General features: G+C 43.2%; 1 protein-coding gene across 2 annotated transcripts in view; it reads right to left on the reverse strand.

Annotated features, from left to right (window-relative positions):
* The window catches only part of LOC138481120 (glycine receptor subunit alpha-4), a 1,152,059-nt gene that overhangs the window by 448,015 nt on the left and 688,022 nt on the right, over positions 1–16,022 (reverse strand). For both annotated transcript variants that reach the window (XM_069613038.1, XM_069613039.1), the window contains exon 4: positions 9,623–9,846. In XM_069613038.1, coding sequence (XP_069469139.1) covers positions 9,623–9,846 — 224 coding nt within the window. The remainder of the gene's footprint in view (positions 1–9,622; positions 9,847–16,022) is intronic.

Below are 16,022 nucleotides of genomic sequence, written 5' to 3' on the forward strand. Positions count from 1 at the left end.
TCTTATCATCCTTTTTATTTAATCTATTTAATGCTGCATTGGAGCCGTTACTCACATTAATATGACAGAATGTTGAGATTCAGTGATTGATATTTGGACCTGTAGATCTCAAAGTTCTGGCATCTGCTGATGATTTAGTAATTGCACTGTTTAATTTTTGTTTTTGTTGCCCAATTTTGAGGGATGTTTTTCATGATATTAGTATACTGCCTGGTCATAAGATTAATTTGACTAAGAGTGAAATTTTCCCATTGAATCAAAATATCAATGTTTAAAGATATATTTTTTTTAACAGCAAACAAAGTGAGGCTTAAAAGCAGCTATGGTTAATTAGGTTCACCAGGGAGCATGCAAGGTCTTTTCAAATAACTTTGTCTCTTGTCTTTGGTGCTCAACAGCATCAGGTCAGGTTTATAGGCCCTTTTACTGGGTCGAGTCAACATCGAGGCATTTTGAATCGGTGCTTCCAATAGGTTGGGGTGTCGAGTCAGCTAGAAATATCCAACCGTTTGGTGCGGTCTCTGCAGCAAAGATCTGCTTGACTGGGTGTTGTGCAGGCAAGCGATAGGTCGAGGCAGTGTCTTGATTTGGTCAAGTCATCTCGAGGAGTTCCAACAGCGAGATGCAGTGCTTCTGTGGCAATCGGCTTGAAGGTGCCTAAATGCTGGCAGGTGATGGGTTGATTCAATGGTCTGATGGCTCAACAGCAGATCAGAAAGCGACAAGTCTCAAAAGTAGCTCCTATTGCTCGGAGCAGCTCGAAAATCATCTCATAGCAGCTGAGCTGGCTCAAAAATGGAACAAGGTGAGAAACAGGATTTAGAGCTACTCCTTCACTTCTATGTGTTGGGGAAAGCCAACCCAGGATCTCCAAAGGCCATGTCCTTTCTGCCTGCACCTCTCAGCCAGGAAGGTTGCAATGAACAGGGTCCTGGGTACCAGTGCCTCAGTTGCACCAGGCCTGGCTCATCCAACTGGTTAACCCAAATGTACCATTCGATGGGTATGGAGCAGAGCTTGTCCCTGCCTTACAGCCTTCCGTCTTCACCTCTATGGCAGAGGATGTTGGTATAGACTGCTTTCCCAACAGAGTTCCTTCATGACTTGAAGTTCAAAGATGAAACAACTAAGGACATGGTTCCTCACCTATATAAAGGCAAATACTGCAAGGCATTGGTCCAAAGCAAGCTTGTTGTCAGGAGTAAAATCCAGGCTGCTATAACAAGTGTACTTTGCTTTCTGATATTATAACTAGGCTTTCCTGTGTTCAGTGAAATACGATAAACACTGGGAAAACACCTCTGGAAGAAAAAGTGCCCCCAAGGTTTAAAACAAAAAAACACTCTTTCCCCTATCCCAGTCATGCTTTAGTGTGAGCAGGGATGGGTGGTAGTCTGAGGCAGGCATGGCTGGCTGGAGAGGGGGCTTGGTAGTCAATAGGAAAAGGGTCATTATCATTATGGTCTCGGGAGGATAGCTCAGGGGCAAGGTGCTCGCCTTGGAAACAAGACTACACGGAGAAACCCAAGTTCGATCGCCGGGTCTGCGGTTAGAAACCTCTGGGTATTAAGCACCTTATAAATAACCTATCATGTCATGTCATGTCATGTTCCCATGCATACCTGTTTGCAGTCTCCCAATGCTTCCCCTCCTGTTTCCTGCCTTATTAAAAAAACACTGCAGATTCAATGTTACATTGATTTCTTTATAAAAAAATATATATACACATATATTTATGTTCGTAAGTGGTCAGAGCCAATTTTGAGGAATTGTAGATAAAAGCGAGCCATTTTTGTGGTTTTGCGATTCACGTCTTAAAACTAGCTAAAATGCAAAGCCCTTGACCGCTGACAAATATTTGTATTTGCAAAAAAAGTTTAACATGGATTTTTCAGTGTCTCTTTCTGTCCCCACAGACCCTCTATGTATGTGTATCTCTGTTTGGATGAGAGCTGAAAAGTGCCAGCTGTCTGTCGGCTTTAAAAGGAAAGCCATGTGCGGCTTTCATGTGCGAGGTTCGTGCGAGACCACAGTGTCACAGCACCCTCCCAACCTCCTGTGGCTCTCTAGAGCACCCGCACCCAGAGGCCCATCACAAGCTGCAGGCCCCTTAATTGCTGCTTCACACTTTCTTCAAGGAGAGTTTCTAAATTAGGAGCGATTTATAAATGATGGCTCATTTAAGGGACCATTGTTTTGGACAAGACGCTCGTAACCTTTCCATGTGAAGAAATGCAAATGAGCATTTCATTCTGGAAGCACACAGAAAGCACAAGTGAGTTCCATAAATCTAGACTTCCTCCAGGCCAATATCACACAGAACAGTTTTAGGTTAACTAACAACATTCCATTCAGATGTTCATGTTTATTTTTGGTAGAATGTGATATTGTACTCACATCATAGATGAACCCTGCATTTGTCAAACACTGAAAACAAACAGGTAATCCTTTCACACTTTACATTTTGATATAAGCCTTTCAAAGGTCATTTATTTGCCTTTTGCTGAATTGCATTCTGGTATTTGTGGTCTCCCAGTCAAGATGTGGGGGGGAGGGCATAATTCCACAATTGTACACTTTTTTGCCTAACATAGTTCTATAAGGATTTTCATTTTTAAGTGAGTACCTTACTATTCCATGTGTACTTTTAAAGGTATCTTTATAAAGCAGAGTATTGTTGAAAGCCAGACATGGTGGTGAGGAGGGGAAATGATGAGAGGGCAAGTGAGTCATGAATATTTGCCAAGCATTTGCCAAGAGAGGTTGCAATCCTGTACATTTGTACAATTATTTTGCCCTGATTGTGGCTGCTTTTTAGGGCACAAGTAAAGGATTAATGTGGGTAGACAGCAAATCTTTTATTTTAGGTTGGCAAGCTTGCTCAAGTATTTGGCTACCAGGTGTTTATCCAGGTTGCCATGTTCCCAGTGCAGACGCTTACCCACAAGACCCCAAACACTTGTCTATTGGGATTTTGCTTTCCAGGGAATATTCTACTACAGATTGCTGGGTTTAAAAAAGGTGAGCACCTTTTATACTTTGCCAGCATATTTATTGGAACATTTCGTCTCTCAGGTTATTTTTCTGGTCTTCATTGTTTGTTTGTTTATTTATTTATAATGCGCACCAGACCCGAGGGTATCAGGTCACAGGGACAAAGCATATTTTCAGATTACAAAGTTACAAAATGCAGTACAGGATATGGAGAGTACAGTCAGATAGTAATGGCATGCAGAGGAAGATACAGTGCATATGTTACAAGAGAAAGTTACCAAATACCTGGTCATCAGTGACAGTATATTAAAATAGTAAGGTAGTTAATACAGTACATTTATGTGGGGTAAACAACATATATACAAAAAGGCAGTAATCTGAGGGGGCCGTACTATTGATAATGATTGTTTTCTTTGAACCGGTTGATAATGTGAAGTCTGAAGTTTGAATAAGTTTGGTCCGCCCTTATAGAAGGGGGAAGGGAATTCCAAAGTTGGGCCGCTTTGACTGGGAAGCTGTTACCACCAACTCTAGTAATTTTGAAGGTAGGGACTCTCAGGCAGTTAGTGTAGGCAGCTTTGATGGGTCGGAGAGTAAGTTTTCTGTTGATTCTATCTATCAAGTAACGGGGTGCCTTGTTGTTTAGACATTTGAAAGTTAATGAAGCAGTTTTTAGCCTGATATTTTCAATAGTGGAGAGCCAGTTAGTCTGCCTCCTTACCACTGAGATATGTTCTTTTTTTGCTATTCCTAATGCTGCTCTCAAGGCGTTATTTTGTAAGGTTTGAATTTTTTCTGGTGATGTATTTATTGGACCCAAGGTATATGGCATTACAGTAGTCCAATTTGGACAACACAAGTGCTCTGGCCAATGTGGTACAACTGCTTGTTGAGAGGAAGGGTCTGGCAGATCTAATCAGCTTACATGTATAAGCTGTGGAAGATGCCATTGCGTTCACCTGTTTTTCCAAGTTAAGGCTAGAATCCAGGTAGAAATCTAACGTGTTTACCTCCTTAGCAACATTGATTGTGTTACTGTCAATAGCAAATGAGGTGTATTTGTGGTCAAGCTTGTTGATATTAGTCGTGATCCCCAGAATAATAAGTTATGTTTTATTATCATTCAGGCATAGACCATGGAGTGCCATCCATGCCTGAATGATGAGGTATATTCTATTCACCAAGGCCAAATCCTTATCATAATGCCCTGTAAGCGGTATGAGAATCTGGGTGTCATCGGCATAGTTAGTGTAGGTGAATCGAAGGCAATCCAGATCATCAAAAAGGGGCTTGGTAAACATATTATACATGGTAGGGGAGACGCAAGACCCCTCCAGAACTCCACAGGTGATGGGAATAGGGTCTGCTGCTGCTGTGGCAGAGAAGACTCATTGTTCTACTGCTTAAGAATGATTGGATCCAGGCTATAGCTTGTTGAGAAAAGTGTGCTGCTGAGTGTAGATGGTTACAGAGGACCTTGTGGTCCACCAGGTCAAACGCTGCTGAGAGATCTAGAAGGAGTAATAGAGCAGATTTACCTTTGTCTCTCAGCTCGTCAACCTGGGCTTTAAGGTTGATAAGTGCAGTTTCCATGCCATGTTGTGGACTGAATCCTGATTGTCGGATGCCAAGAAGTTGGTTCTGCTCAAGGAATTTCTGAATTTGTAGGTAAGCCACCCTGTCCAGTATCTTTAGGAGGAATTGCACCGTTGTGATGGGCCTGTAATTTGTAGGTATGGAAGGGTCAAGTGATTGTTTCTTGAGGAGTGGGAGGACCCAAGATTCCTTGAGGTTACTTGGGATGGTGCCTGAAGTAAATGATGCGTTGATGAGTTTGGAGATGAATGGTGCTAAATCTCTGGCTGCGTCTTTTATGATTTGGCCAGGAAATTTGTCTCCATGACAATTAGAGGGTTTAAGCGAGAGGATGATTTTTTCAACCTCTAGTATTGAGACTTTAGAGAAGTTGAAACGTTGTACTGGTTTAGGTAAAGTAGGTAGCCTGCAGGCTTGTGGGGTTGTACTTGGTATGCTAAGTTTTTTATTAGATATTTTAACTTGGAGGGTAGCGATTGTCCGTGAGGGCCTTCTGAATGTCAGAGCACTATGATTTATCTTTAACACAATTATCAAGTACAGGGATCGGGCTCTCAAGTTCGTTCAGGATTGCAAACTGTTCCTTGGTACCTGAGTTTGCTTGCAAGATCGTGTTGTAGGTTTCCTTGTTAGAGCGCCGAATTTCCATTTTGTATTTAGTAGAGATGTTGATAAGATTAGCTTTATTTGCCTTAGATGTCGCTAGTCTCCAGATGGCTTTGATGAGACTTTCTTCTCATTTTCTAATGACCAGCACTTGATAATCATTACTTTTTTTAAATGTATAATGCTCTTTTGTCTTGCACACTTCCTTCAATGGAGAAGGTCAATTGAACTACATTTGTACATTTCACTTTAAGATATGTTCACTTACTGTGTGTATATCCATGGGTGCCAGCTTTTGGTTTTGCTAAAAGTTCCCACCCAGAGTGAAGTGGGAGAGCTGGGCTCATCCCCAGTCAAAACAATACATTTTACAGTACATGTTGCAGCAGGAATAGAAAATAAAAGCCATATGATTTACAGGAAGGTATTAACATATAACATCTCAGCAACAATCACCTAACCTGCTGAGTTGCCCTTGCAACATTCTGCGATAGGATCCCTGATATTCCCTCACTAGGCAAACAGTTTTGGACTGATCACCCCTTCCAATCAAGGCTCAGGAGGTACATTAATGAGACTTTCTTCTCATTTTGTAATGACCAGCACTTGATAAGCATAGTTAGCATCTGCTTGGAGTTGATTTCTTTTGACAGTCAAAATAATCTTTTCTCCACCAAAGTGATTCTCCCAGGCAAATCCTTTTATCACATTATGCCTTATCTGCTAAAATTAGAAGTCTCTACAACGTGGAAAGGTCATTTTCACAAATCAAAATCTTCATGGGAAGCTAAGAAAGGGCAAGGATGGGAAAAGAGTCCCTGAAAAAGTATTGCATGTTTACTAGAATAATGTTGACTTGTAGAAATGCTAGATACTCCATTAACACATTCATCTTTATTCTCAGGAAAGTATTCCTAATATCTTGCTCTGAGCTCACCATCTCAGAACATGCTGGAAATGTACAAAGTACTTAAACAACATGTACATAACTGCATATTATGCTACAATGTTTCAAAATAAAGCAAGCTTGACACTGCATAGTATTAGATGAAAAATAGTACAAAAAGATTTCCATTCACCTGTGAATGCACAGAAGTCTTTGTATATCTACGCTTAATTAATATTGTGCATAGACTAACTTGCAAATGTGTTAAATTTAGTAATGTATTTATTAGGCATATGCAAATATACAAGACTTTCTGAAATGGCAAAATCATCATGTCAGAATGCACTTTCAATTCAATCAATATTGCAAGTGTACTTAAATATTGTGCCTATACCTAGTAAATACAGCGTGAAAGTTAGTCTCTACACACTTTTACATTGAGCATAGACATATTAGAAAGACTTCTGCCAACCCACGGGTTCACAAGTCTTATTTTTTTAACTATATCTTGAATAGTGTGCACAGACGAACTTGTTTGTAAGCATTTTAGTCTATCCACTAGGTTTAGCCACAATATTCAATTATGCTGTGCATTTACAGCTTATTCTGAGATGGCTGTCTCAGAGAGCACTCTGAATTCACAAAAACTATTTAAATAACCCTATACAAAGTAAATACATGACATACCTTAAAACATTAAATGGTGCAAGTTAGGATGTGCATACTATTACATTAAGCACAGACATAGTAAGAAGACTTCAGTGTACCTGCAGGTGTACAAATCCTCATTTTACTTCTAGTGTAAATGTATAGCCGTCAGGGCGCCAATAGTACCCATCCTGTAAAAGCGAGACTTACTTTTTTTGTTTTTAAATAGTCACATTGATGAGAATTTCTGGCAGCATGCACCTGCGTCCAACATCCTGTCACACCACCATCTCTCAGGGTTCGAGTCAGTCTCTGCTTACAGTTTTCCTCCTTTAATGACATCATGTCTCCTGCAGCTCCTTCTCAACCACTTCTCTTAACCTTCATCCTCCTCCGCTCCTCTACTGTCACCTCTAATCTTCTCCTGAGCGTTCTCTTCCACTTCTCCTCTCCAAGTGTCTTCAGACACCAGTCTCCTCTTCACTCCTGGTGCAATTAGCCTCTCGCCACCTGATATTCTTCCCTCCCTATCACCACCCCCGGCATGCTCCTCCTTCACTGGCCATCCACATCTGCTGCTCGTCACTACTCACCCACTTTCTCAGCTGTACTGATCTCCAGTTTTGCGGTTTTCTTATTCACCTTTTCCTTCTGCCTCATACTCCTGGATGTTCCTCTTTGCCACCTCCTCATTTCTCAGCACCCCCCACCTCCTCTGGATCCTCTGTCCCCCTGCTTCAACTACTTCACTCCCGCTTACAACTTCCTCCAATGCTGCTCTTCTGCAACTTGCCAGCTCTGCCTTCTGGAAACTCCCTCCAGTGGGGAGCTGGCTCTTAAATAAGGCTTTGGGTGAAGGACTTTACTCCAATTGCCGGATTGAGTCTAGGGCTCTATCTGGGATGGCCTGTAGGTTTCAGCTTTTGAAACCCATTCCAGAATGTCATTTTTGCTCTTTGGGCGGCAGGTGTTGCTCTCTCTACTTCTTGCTGGAATGAAACCTCCCTAACCTGTGAGGGCATCCTTGGAGAACCCGCAACCACCTTCCAGTGGGTTAGAAGGAAGTGCTGCGTTAGCTAATGTAGCGAGAGGACTTTCATGGAGAGCTAACTTTTCCCCATGCCAAGGAGAGATGTGGAAGGGAGTTAAAATCTCCAATACAACTGCAGCCACGATAGCAAAAGAGACCCCTGCAGCCCCTCCCCATGTTGAGAGGCGGAACATTCACACCAAGACATGTGCAGGAGAAGTAGTCTGTCAGCCTCCTCGCCCATCAAGGGGAAGGTTCAGCACACCAACTAACAAGTGGTGTATGGAACTCAGCCAAAAGGAATTCTGAGTACATGGTGAATCATTGAGGAGGTGGGCAGCAGCCAAAGAAATGCAAGGGAAGCAGGGTGACCGGGGAAGAGTGGAGTTTCTGTTTAAGAATACATTTAAAATACAAATCCTTTTTTTTAAATCCAGGGGTAGAAAGAGAGACTGCAGGGGTAGCAAAGGAGACTGCAGGGGTCGTGGCTGCAACCCGTAGCGAGCCCCAAATTGTTCTCTGATGTAGGGTTGGCCGGTGAAAGGTGGGTGTAGGCAGATAAGGGGTAGGCAGGCATGGGGTGGGAATAGGCATTAATGGGGAAGTATGGAGGTAGCAGCTCTGCACCTCCAAAATGCGTGGCAACCAAAAATATCCCCTGTGAAGTAATCCTGTCGGTCTCCTCTGCAAATACAGAATCACATTCCAACTCAACTGGGATTTGAAATGCCTAAGTTCCTGATTAGCTTCTTCAATGATGCACCACAACAGAGAGGTTCTGAGCTTTGGAACTTGCAGGTTCCTGTTAGGTAGCCTGATGGCTGCACACAGAAAAGGCAGATGTTTGGAACATATGGACCATTAAAGATTAGAAAGCCGATGATAGACCAAGATCCCTGGTTTGAATGGCAATTGTTGTCACTTGGAGCTGACAGTGTACAGAGATTTGGATTCCATGAACAGTCGAGTCTGTTTTTCTGACTCACATTTTTTATTCAGCAGTTTAAAAAAACTGTTCTTTTAGTGAGAGTGAGTTGATACAGCACCAACATAGGAAGTTGGGGCACTGGGGATTGCTGTGATCTTTGGCGATGGGGTGTACAGTTGCTAAAAGCAATATTAAGCTGATAGCAGTAAGACAGGAGCCACCTACAGTAAATCTGCGTGCTTGGACCTTGCAACTTTACATGGCATTTTTTTTTAAGGGGAGACCGTATTCGATCCCACGACTTCTCACAATCTGGGCGGGGAAACTGTCGGGACACATTTAGCAACTATTAAGAACGAAGAAAGGTCTCTGAGCTATTCAATCGCTGTGATAACTTTTGAAACTGTGATGAACACACTTTCAGAAATACTTTTGCTGTTTGCTGCAGTGATGAGTATAAAATAATTTTTTAATAAACAAATAAAAAATACAAACAATACAATAATCAATTATGAAATCCCACATGCCACGCTGAGATGGTAACAGGGAGAACCTTGTCTATCATCACTCATATCACCTGGGTTTGAAGAAGTTTGACAAAAGCCTTAGCTTAGATGGAAGGAATATTCAGATACAAGTCAAAATAAATACAATAATAAATAAATGTTTCTAATATAAAAAGGAAAATCAGCCTTTTTAAACAAACATGCAGCATAAATCGAGTTTGGCTATAGGCTCACAGCTACGCCCAGCTCGCCACAATAAATTGAGCAAAGCAGTAATCTTTTACAAAAGCCCAAACTACTAAATAATATTTTTCCAAACATAGGTATAAATCAACTACGTCACTGAGTGTCAGCGGAGCAAGTGACTGCGTTTGGCAGTGCTCGCGCCCCTTCCCTGTGCGCCCATATGTACCAAAGTGAATCGTTACCTGATGCTGTACAACACGTTGCCGTTCTTGAAGATCCGGAGCAACTTGTTGTCCGTGGTGACCTCATGGAAATTTGCACCCTTTTCATTGGCAAAGAACAAGTCTGGTTTCCAGATTGAGTCCAGCATGGAAGGGTCCAAGTCCAGTGAGTCATCAGGGTACTCCCTGTAGGAGAGCCGGGGGTCGTTCCACTGCTGGCGCAGAAAAACATTCACCCTGTAGTCCTGGGGCAGTAAAGAAACACAAGAGTCACTGAGAGGACAGAAGCCTAGACTGCCGCTTTGTTCCTAATATCTTATGCCAGTTTCAGCACACTTGGATACCATATGGTTTAGAGCGAGGTGTATGCTGTGGAGAAAATATGCAATAGTTTACTGAGTCAATTTAACCGTTCATGCTTTCCACATAACTGTTCTAGATTATGCATGAGATTGCTCGCTAGTAAATTATCTCAAATCAATCATAACAGTGTGTGTGTGACTGTGTGCATATATAAGAGTGAACAAAACCTTAGTTAAAGAGACGTTAAGGTGAAAGTTTAACGCCACAAAACCCCTGAAATTCGGCAGACATTTCAAGCAAAGCCACCTAACTATGCTTCCCCTATTGCATAGAGTATGACCACAATGATGGTATCCGAAATTGCATCACTGATGAATTCACTGATGACATCACTCATTACATAACCAATTACATCATGTATGCGATTACTTATTAGACATAACATTATAAATGACTTGACTGCTAAAAGTAATGATTACATTAATTACATTATTAACTTTTAGGACTATTTTCTTTTACATAAAATGCATATAATTTTGTAGAGGTACAAACATTTTATCAATGTACTGAAACATACGTTATACAATAGAGATAACCAGTATATGCTTGAAACGCTAAAACACACTAGCTCTTTGAGATTTTGAGATTTGATTAATATCACTTCTGGAAGTACCATCCCTGAGACGCCCAGTATCATTGATGAACAAACCTGGGTAGATTTTTATGAAGCTCTATATGTTAGTCCTGCAATGGCACCATGCGACATCTGTCCCCCTTTAAATTTCAGGGATGCTGTTGACTCTTACTGGGCTTATGATGATGTACTATTAACGATTACCAAGACCAAACCCTCCAGAGCTCTGGGACAGACGTACTGTCTCCAGCAAACATTAAAAATAACCCGGAGTTATGGTCCTGCATTTCCCTCTCACTATTTTGAGAGATCCTACGTTCCGTGCAAATTCTGGACTACTTCCATCTTTATTCCGATCTTTAAAAAAGGTGACCACGGCATTATTACTAATTAAATTCCTATTGCTACATTTGATGCCTCCAGTAAAATCTTCACCTCCCTGATTTTAAGAGATTTGAACAGCTTGGTAGCGAGATTAGGATTACTTTCCCGATTCCAGGTTGGATTTAGACAATGGGCCTGATCATGACTTCGGCGGTAACCCTTAAATCCGGCGGTAGCGCTAATACCGCCGGATTTAAGGGTCCGCCGAATCAGGGCTTCGGCGGATTTCGCCCCAGCTCTGAGCTGGGGGGTAATCCGCCGAAAATTTGCGCTATTACCGCCGGTGGGAAATCCGCCAGCGTTAAGAGCGTGAAAATTCCCCATTGATCCCAATGGGGAATAGGGCATTCCCGAATGGGCTCAATGGGGAATGGGGAATTACTTTACTGCTGAACTCGTGATCCGGCGCTATTAGCACCGGGGAGTTCAGCGGTAGGGCTATTACCGCCGGCGGTAATACCGCCGGCGGTAATGGCCAAGTCGTGATCAGGCCCAATGTATAGGTACCTCTCTAAATGGATTAATTATGTCCCATATTCTGGCTCAGGTTAAACGAGGAGCAATTGGCACAGCATACATTTCATCTATGGATATGAGTAGTGCTTTTGACCGAGTCAACAGGAGTATTCTTTGAAACAAACTGTTGTCTTCGGATTTCCATGACCCTTCGTCCAGGCACTCTCTCTTTTACATCAAAGTACTTCTATTAAAGTAAGACTCACTATAGAGGGTTCATTGTTCAAGGCCATTGACACTTGCATTGGTTTGAAGCAGCGATATGTTTGGCCCAACCCGCTTCAACCTTTACATTTCTGACATCAAAGAATTGTGGTTGCAGGCTAACAACTATCACATCAACTTGGTAGCTTAAAATTAAATTGGCTCACCATTGCAGACAATTTGGCTCTCTTTGATAAAACATCTTGGGCTTGGCAGAGGAAGCTAAATTTGTTCTCGGAGTACGCAGTCAAGAACAAATTATTGGTAAATGGATCCAAATAAAAAATGGTCATCTATTCTATCAAGACCAAGCCTAAAACGATGGTATAGACTGTGGGCGAACATCATCTCAGAAAAGTTCCATCTTTACGATATCTGGGCTTTAATTTATGTAATAACGTGTCAATGTGTGATCTTAGGGATAGTTTGAGAGTTTGGTCACAACCCTTATTAGGTAAGTTGAAAAAGATACATACTAAGCTGCAAGAATACTCCTATTTGCCATTAGTGTCTTTTTAGCTAGCCAAAAAGAATCAGCCATTTTGTACGGTCTGGACATTATTCTGCTTGACATCGGCTCCTATTTAAACATCCTTTAAGGCATTTTTTGGAAGAAAACCTTGTGATTTCCTTTCTCTATTCCAAATGCAGTGAAACACCATGAATTTGGTTTGATCTCGCTTGCCTCTAAGGTTCTCTGGAAGAAGTTATGTTTGCATGATAAGTTACTCAATCCCCCCGCAAAATCCCCTACATGTAGACCTAAGTGCCATCTGGCAGCAATAGTCTGTCTATTTATTTTTATCCATTTATTTTGATATTTATATAGTGCACAAAGCCCAGAGGCATTTAGGCACTTGAACTTAAGAATATAGTTACAGTAAGTGCTTGAGGAAAACAGGTTACAATAGTTCCAGACCAGATATACATTGGGACTGGATAGTGCAAAAAGACCTACTTGGAAAAGCTTGCCTTTTGTTGCGGGGAACTACATCAGGTGTACATATGAGGGACATAATAGGTAAATTTAATACATACTTGGGAAAGCGTGCCTCTTGTTGCAGGGAACTACATGAGGAGTACATACGAAGGACATAATAAGTATATTTAATACATACATGCAAAAGGTCGACTCTTGTTTCGGGGAACTACTTCAGGAGTACATATGCGGGACAAAATAGGTACACTTAATACATACTTGGGAAAGCTCACCTCTTGTTGCCGGGAACTACATCTGGAGTACGTATTAAGGTCATAATAGGTGCATTTCACACAGACGCGAAAGTTCATCAATGGGCAAATACATGGTGCCTACCCCATGTTGCAGAACGGCGGCAGCACACAGATGTGAAAGTGTAGCAATGCGCAAATACATGGTGCCTACCCCATGTTGCAGGGCGGCAGCAACACACAGATGCGAAAGTCCAGCAATGGACAAAATGCATGGAGCCTATCCCATGTTGCAAGGCGGCAGCAATACACAGATGCAAAAGTCCAAGAATGGTCAAGATACATGGTGCTTACCCATGTTGCAGGGAGGCAGCAGCATGCCAAGGCAAAAATTAATTGGGGGCACTATCAGGCTTGGAGGAGTTGGATGCGGGGAGGGGGTTGGGGCACACATAACATCACAGGTGACTAGGGGGGTGTGGAGGGCACACATAGCATAACAGGCAACCAGGGGAGATAGGGGGGCACAGATAGAATCACAGGTGACTAGGGGGGGCGCACATAGCATCACAGGCAGCCAGAGGGGGATAGGGGGCACACATAGCATCACAGGGAACCAGGGGGGTGGGGGGTACACATAGCATAACAGGCGACCAGTGGGGGATAGAGGGCATACATAGCATCACAGGTGACCACGGAGGGTGTGGGGGGAATACATAGCATCACAGGCAACCAGGGGGGTAGGGGGCATACATAGCATCACAGGGGAACTGGGGGGGCACACATAGCATGACAGGTGACCAGTGGGGGTAGGGGGCACACTTATCATCACAGGTGACCAAGGGTGGGGGCACACATAGCATCACATGTGACCGGGGGGGACACATAGCATCACAGGTGACCAGGGGGGGTGGGGGCCCACATAGCATCACATGCGACCAGGGGATGGGTGGGAGGCACACATACATCACAGGCGACCAGTGGGGGTGGGGGGCACACATAGCATCACAGGTGACTGGGGTGGGGGCACAAATAGCATCACAGGTGACAGGGGATGGGGCTCAAATAGCATCACAGGTGACCAGGGGGCTGGGGGGCACACATAGCATCACAGGTGACTGGGGGGAGTGGGGGGGGCACACATAGCTTCACAGGTGAACAGGGGGGAGTGTACCTGAAGTGTACAGGGAGCAGACAGGGCCCTTTGTCGTGGGCCTTTACAGTTGTGGCCGGCTCCCACCTACTGGTTGCTTGGAATGACCAGTCTAGGCAAGGGAAACCAATGGGAGGTGGGGGAGTGAGGCCAGGCAAGGAACAACCGCCTGTAAAGCAGCACAGCGATTTTGGAGTGGCCGGTAACAATGAGGCCAAAATACAGTAGCAAAATACAGTAGCACACGATTTTTAGGAAAAGACACATGTGAAAGTAAAGTCACAGAAGGGGAAATATCTTCATTGTTCCCTCAGCTGCACAAGTGCATTTCCAAAAATGTCACAAAGCAAGATGATGGAATGAAAAAGAAACAACACAATGGGTGCAGTGCACGTTGAATCATGAAAGGTCTCCCCCTGTCAAGGATCATATTCCAGGATGGTCAGGTGGAAGAGAGAGTGCTCCAGCACCTCCTGAAGCGTAGCTCCATCCCAGGAGTTAAGGCAGAAGTGGCATCTGCTTAACAACTTTGGGGAGAGAATGTCAAATCTTCTTTACAGGATTGAGTCAAATGTTGAAGAATTGATTGGAAACCATACTTAAGTTAAATTTAAGTTGTATACACTAGAGTGGAGCAAAACTATTCAACAGCTGCTCCTGTTCAAGTCATATAAGGAGTATGCAGGGTTGTTTAGGAGGAGAGATCAATTGCCCAAATATATTTACCTTTTCCCATCCAGAAATGCATATTAGCATCCTGGTGAGGGGAAGCTAGCCATTCTGATGGCTAGGAAGGCAGGCTTGAACCACCGGTGCAAGCCCACATTCAAAGCCGCTTGATGGCTGGCTCTCCTCGTTGTTACCTTCCTTCCACCCTCCGTCCCTATATTCCGCCTTGACACCACTACTTACCTTATTTCTGCAGTGCCACATGTGCTCCTTCCCATTGCCTCCCACAGGTCGTCATGGAAAGGGAAGAGGGGCTCCATGAGGAGCCCCTCTTCTCGTTCCACGGCTGCCATCTTGGAAAATCCTTTTTTTTAGCACCTCAGGTTACCGCTTTGGCAACCCGGGGAGCTAATAGCCTTCATCTCCCATTTCAATGGCTGGAATGGGGGATAACAGTCGTGAGCCCCCGTTATCCGCCCTCGCTTCACTTGGCCCAATAACTTGGGCTGCCAGGCCATTATCCCCTTTCCAGCCATTGGAATGGGGGATGAACACCATATTACATCTACATGCGCTTTAGGTTGAACCAATTGCCCACTTTGGAACGTTTAGGTTGCTAGGCAACCCTGGAATGGAAATAAGTGGATTTTGACTATGTTCAAAAAAATAAAATTTGGAAATTCTTAAATATCTCACTGACTATTGCTCTGCTATTAACAATCTATGTCTGTACATTTTGATTCTTTTTGTTTATGTTCATTATATTATGGCAAGCAAATCTGTGTGGATCCGTTTAATGCAAGTTAATTGTACTGCTTTGACACTAGCACTTTATTGATTTTTATTAGAATTATTCTTGTTGTTACAGGTCCAACTTTAAAACTCAGCTTGAAATTAGTTTATTGCTATGAACTGTGAAGGCATCATGAAGAAGGACACAGACAACAAATAATCAGGTTTATTAATTTAAATGTCAGGATGGAAATAAGCCACACTTGCCCTATATTAAATACAACCAGGGAAAGTCTGAGACAAAGAATTCATCTTAGGAATCTGAGTCCAAAACCTATGCTTGCCCTAACAACTATAAGCATACAATGTGTAGGGATGTTAGTACCCAACAAGGAAACAGTGTTCAAAACAAAGTCCTAAGATTCTTCCAGTTTGCAGCTCTCTTATGGCACCCTTCCCCAAGTATAAACAGAGACAGTTTGGCTGCAGTTGCACAGGTCCTTGGAAGGATTCTAGAGCATATGCAGCAGCAAAAACCTGCACCGGCGGTCGCACAGCCATCCACCTCGACCCCATCCACAACACCTGCCAGCTCGACTCCCTCAAGTCCTGTGCGCATGACCAGACGCAGCGCACGCCCCACAGACATGCTGCCC

This window comes from Ambystoma mexicanum, chromosome 5p, assembly GCF_040938575.1.
Source record: "Ambystoma mexicanum isolate Mex_15411 chromosome 5p, UKY_AmexF1_1, whole genome shotgun sequence".
NCBI classification, from domain to species: Eukaryota; Metazoa; Chordata; class Amphibia; order Caudata; family Ambystomatidae; genus Ambystoma; species Ambystoma mexicanum.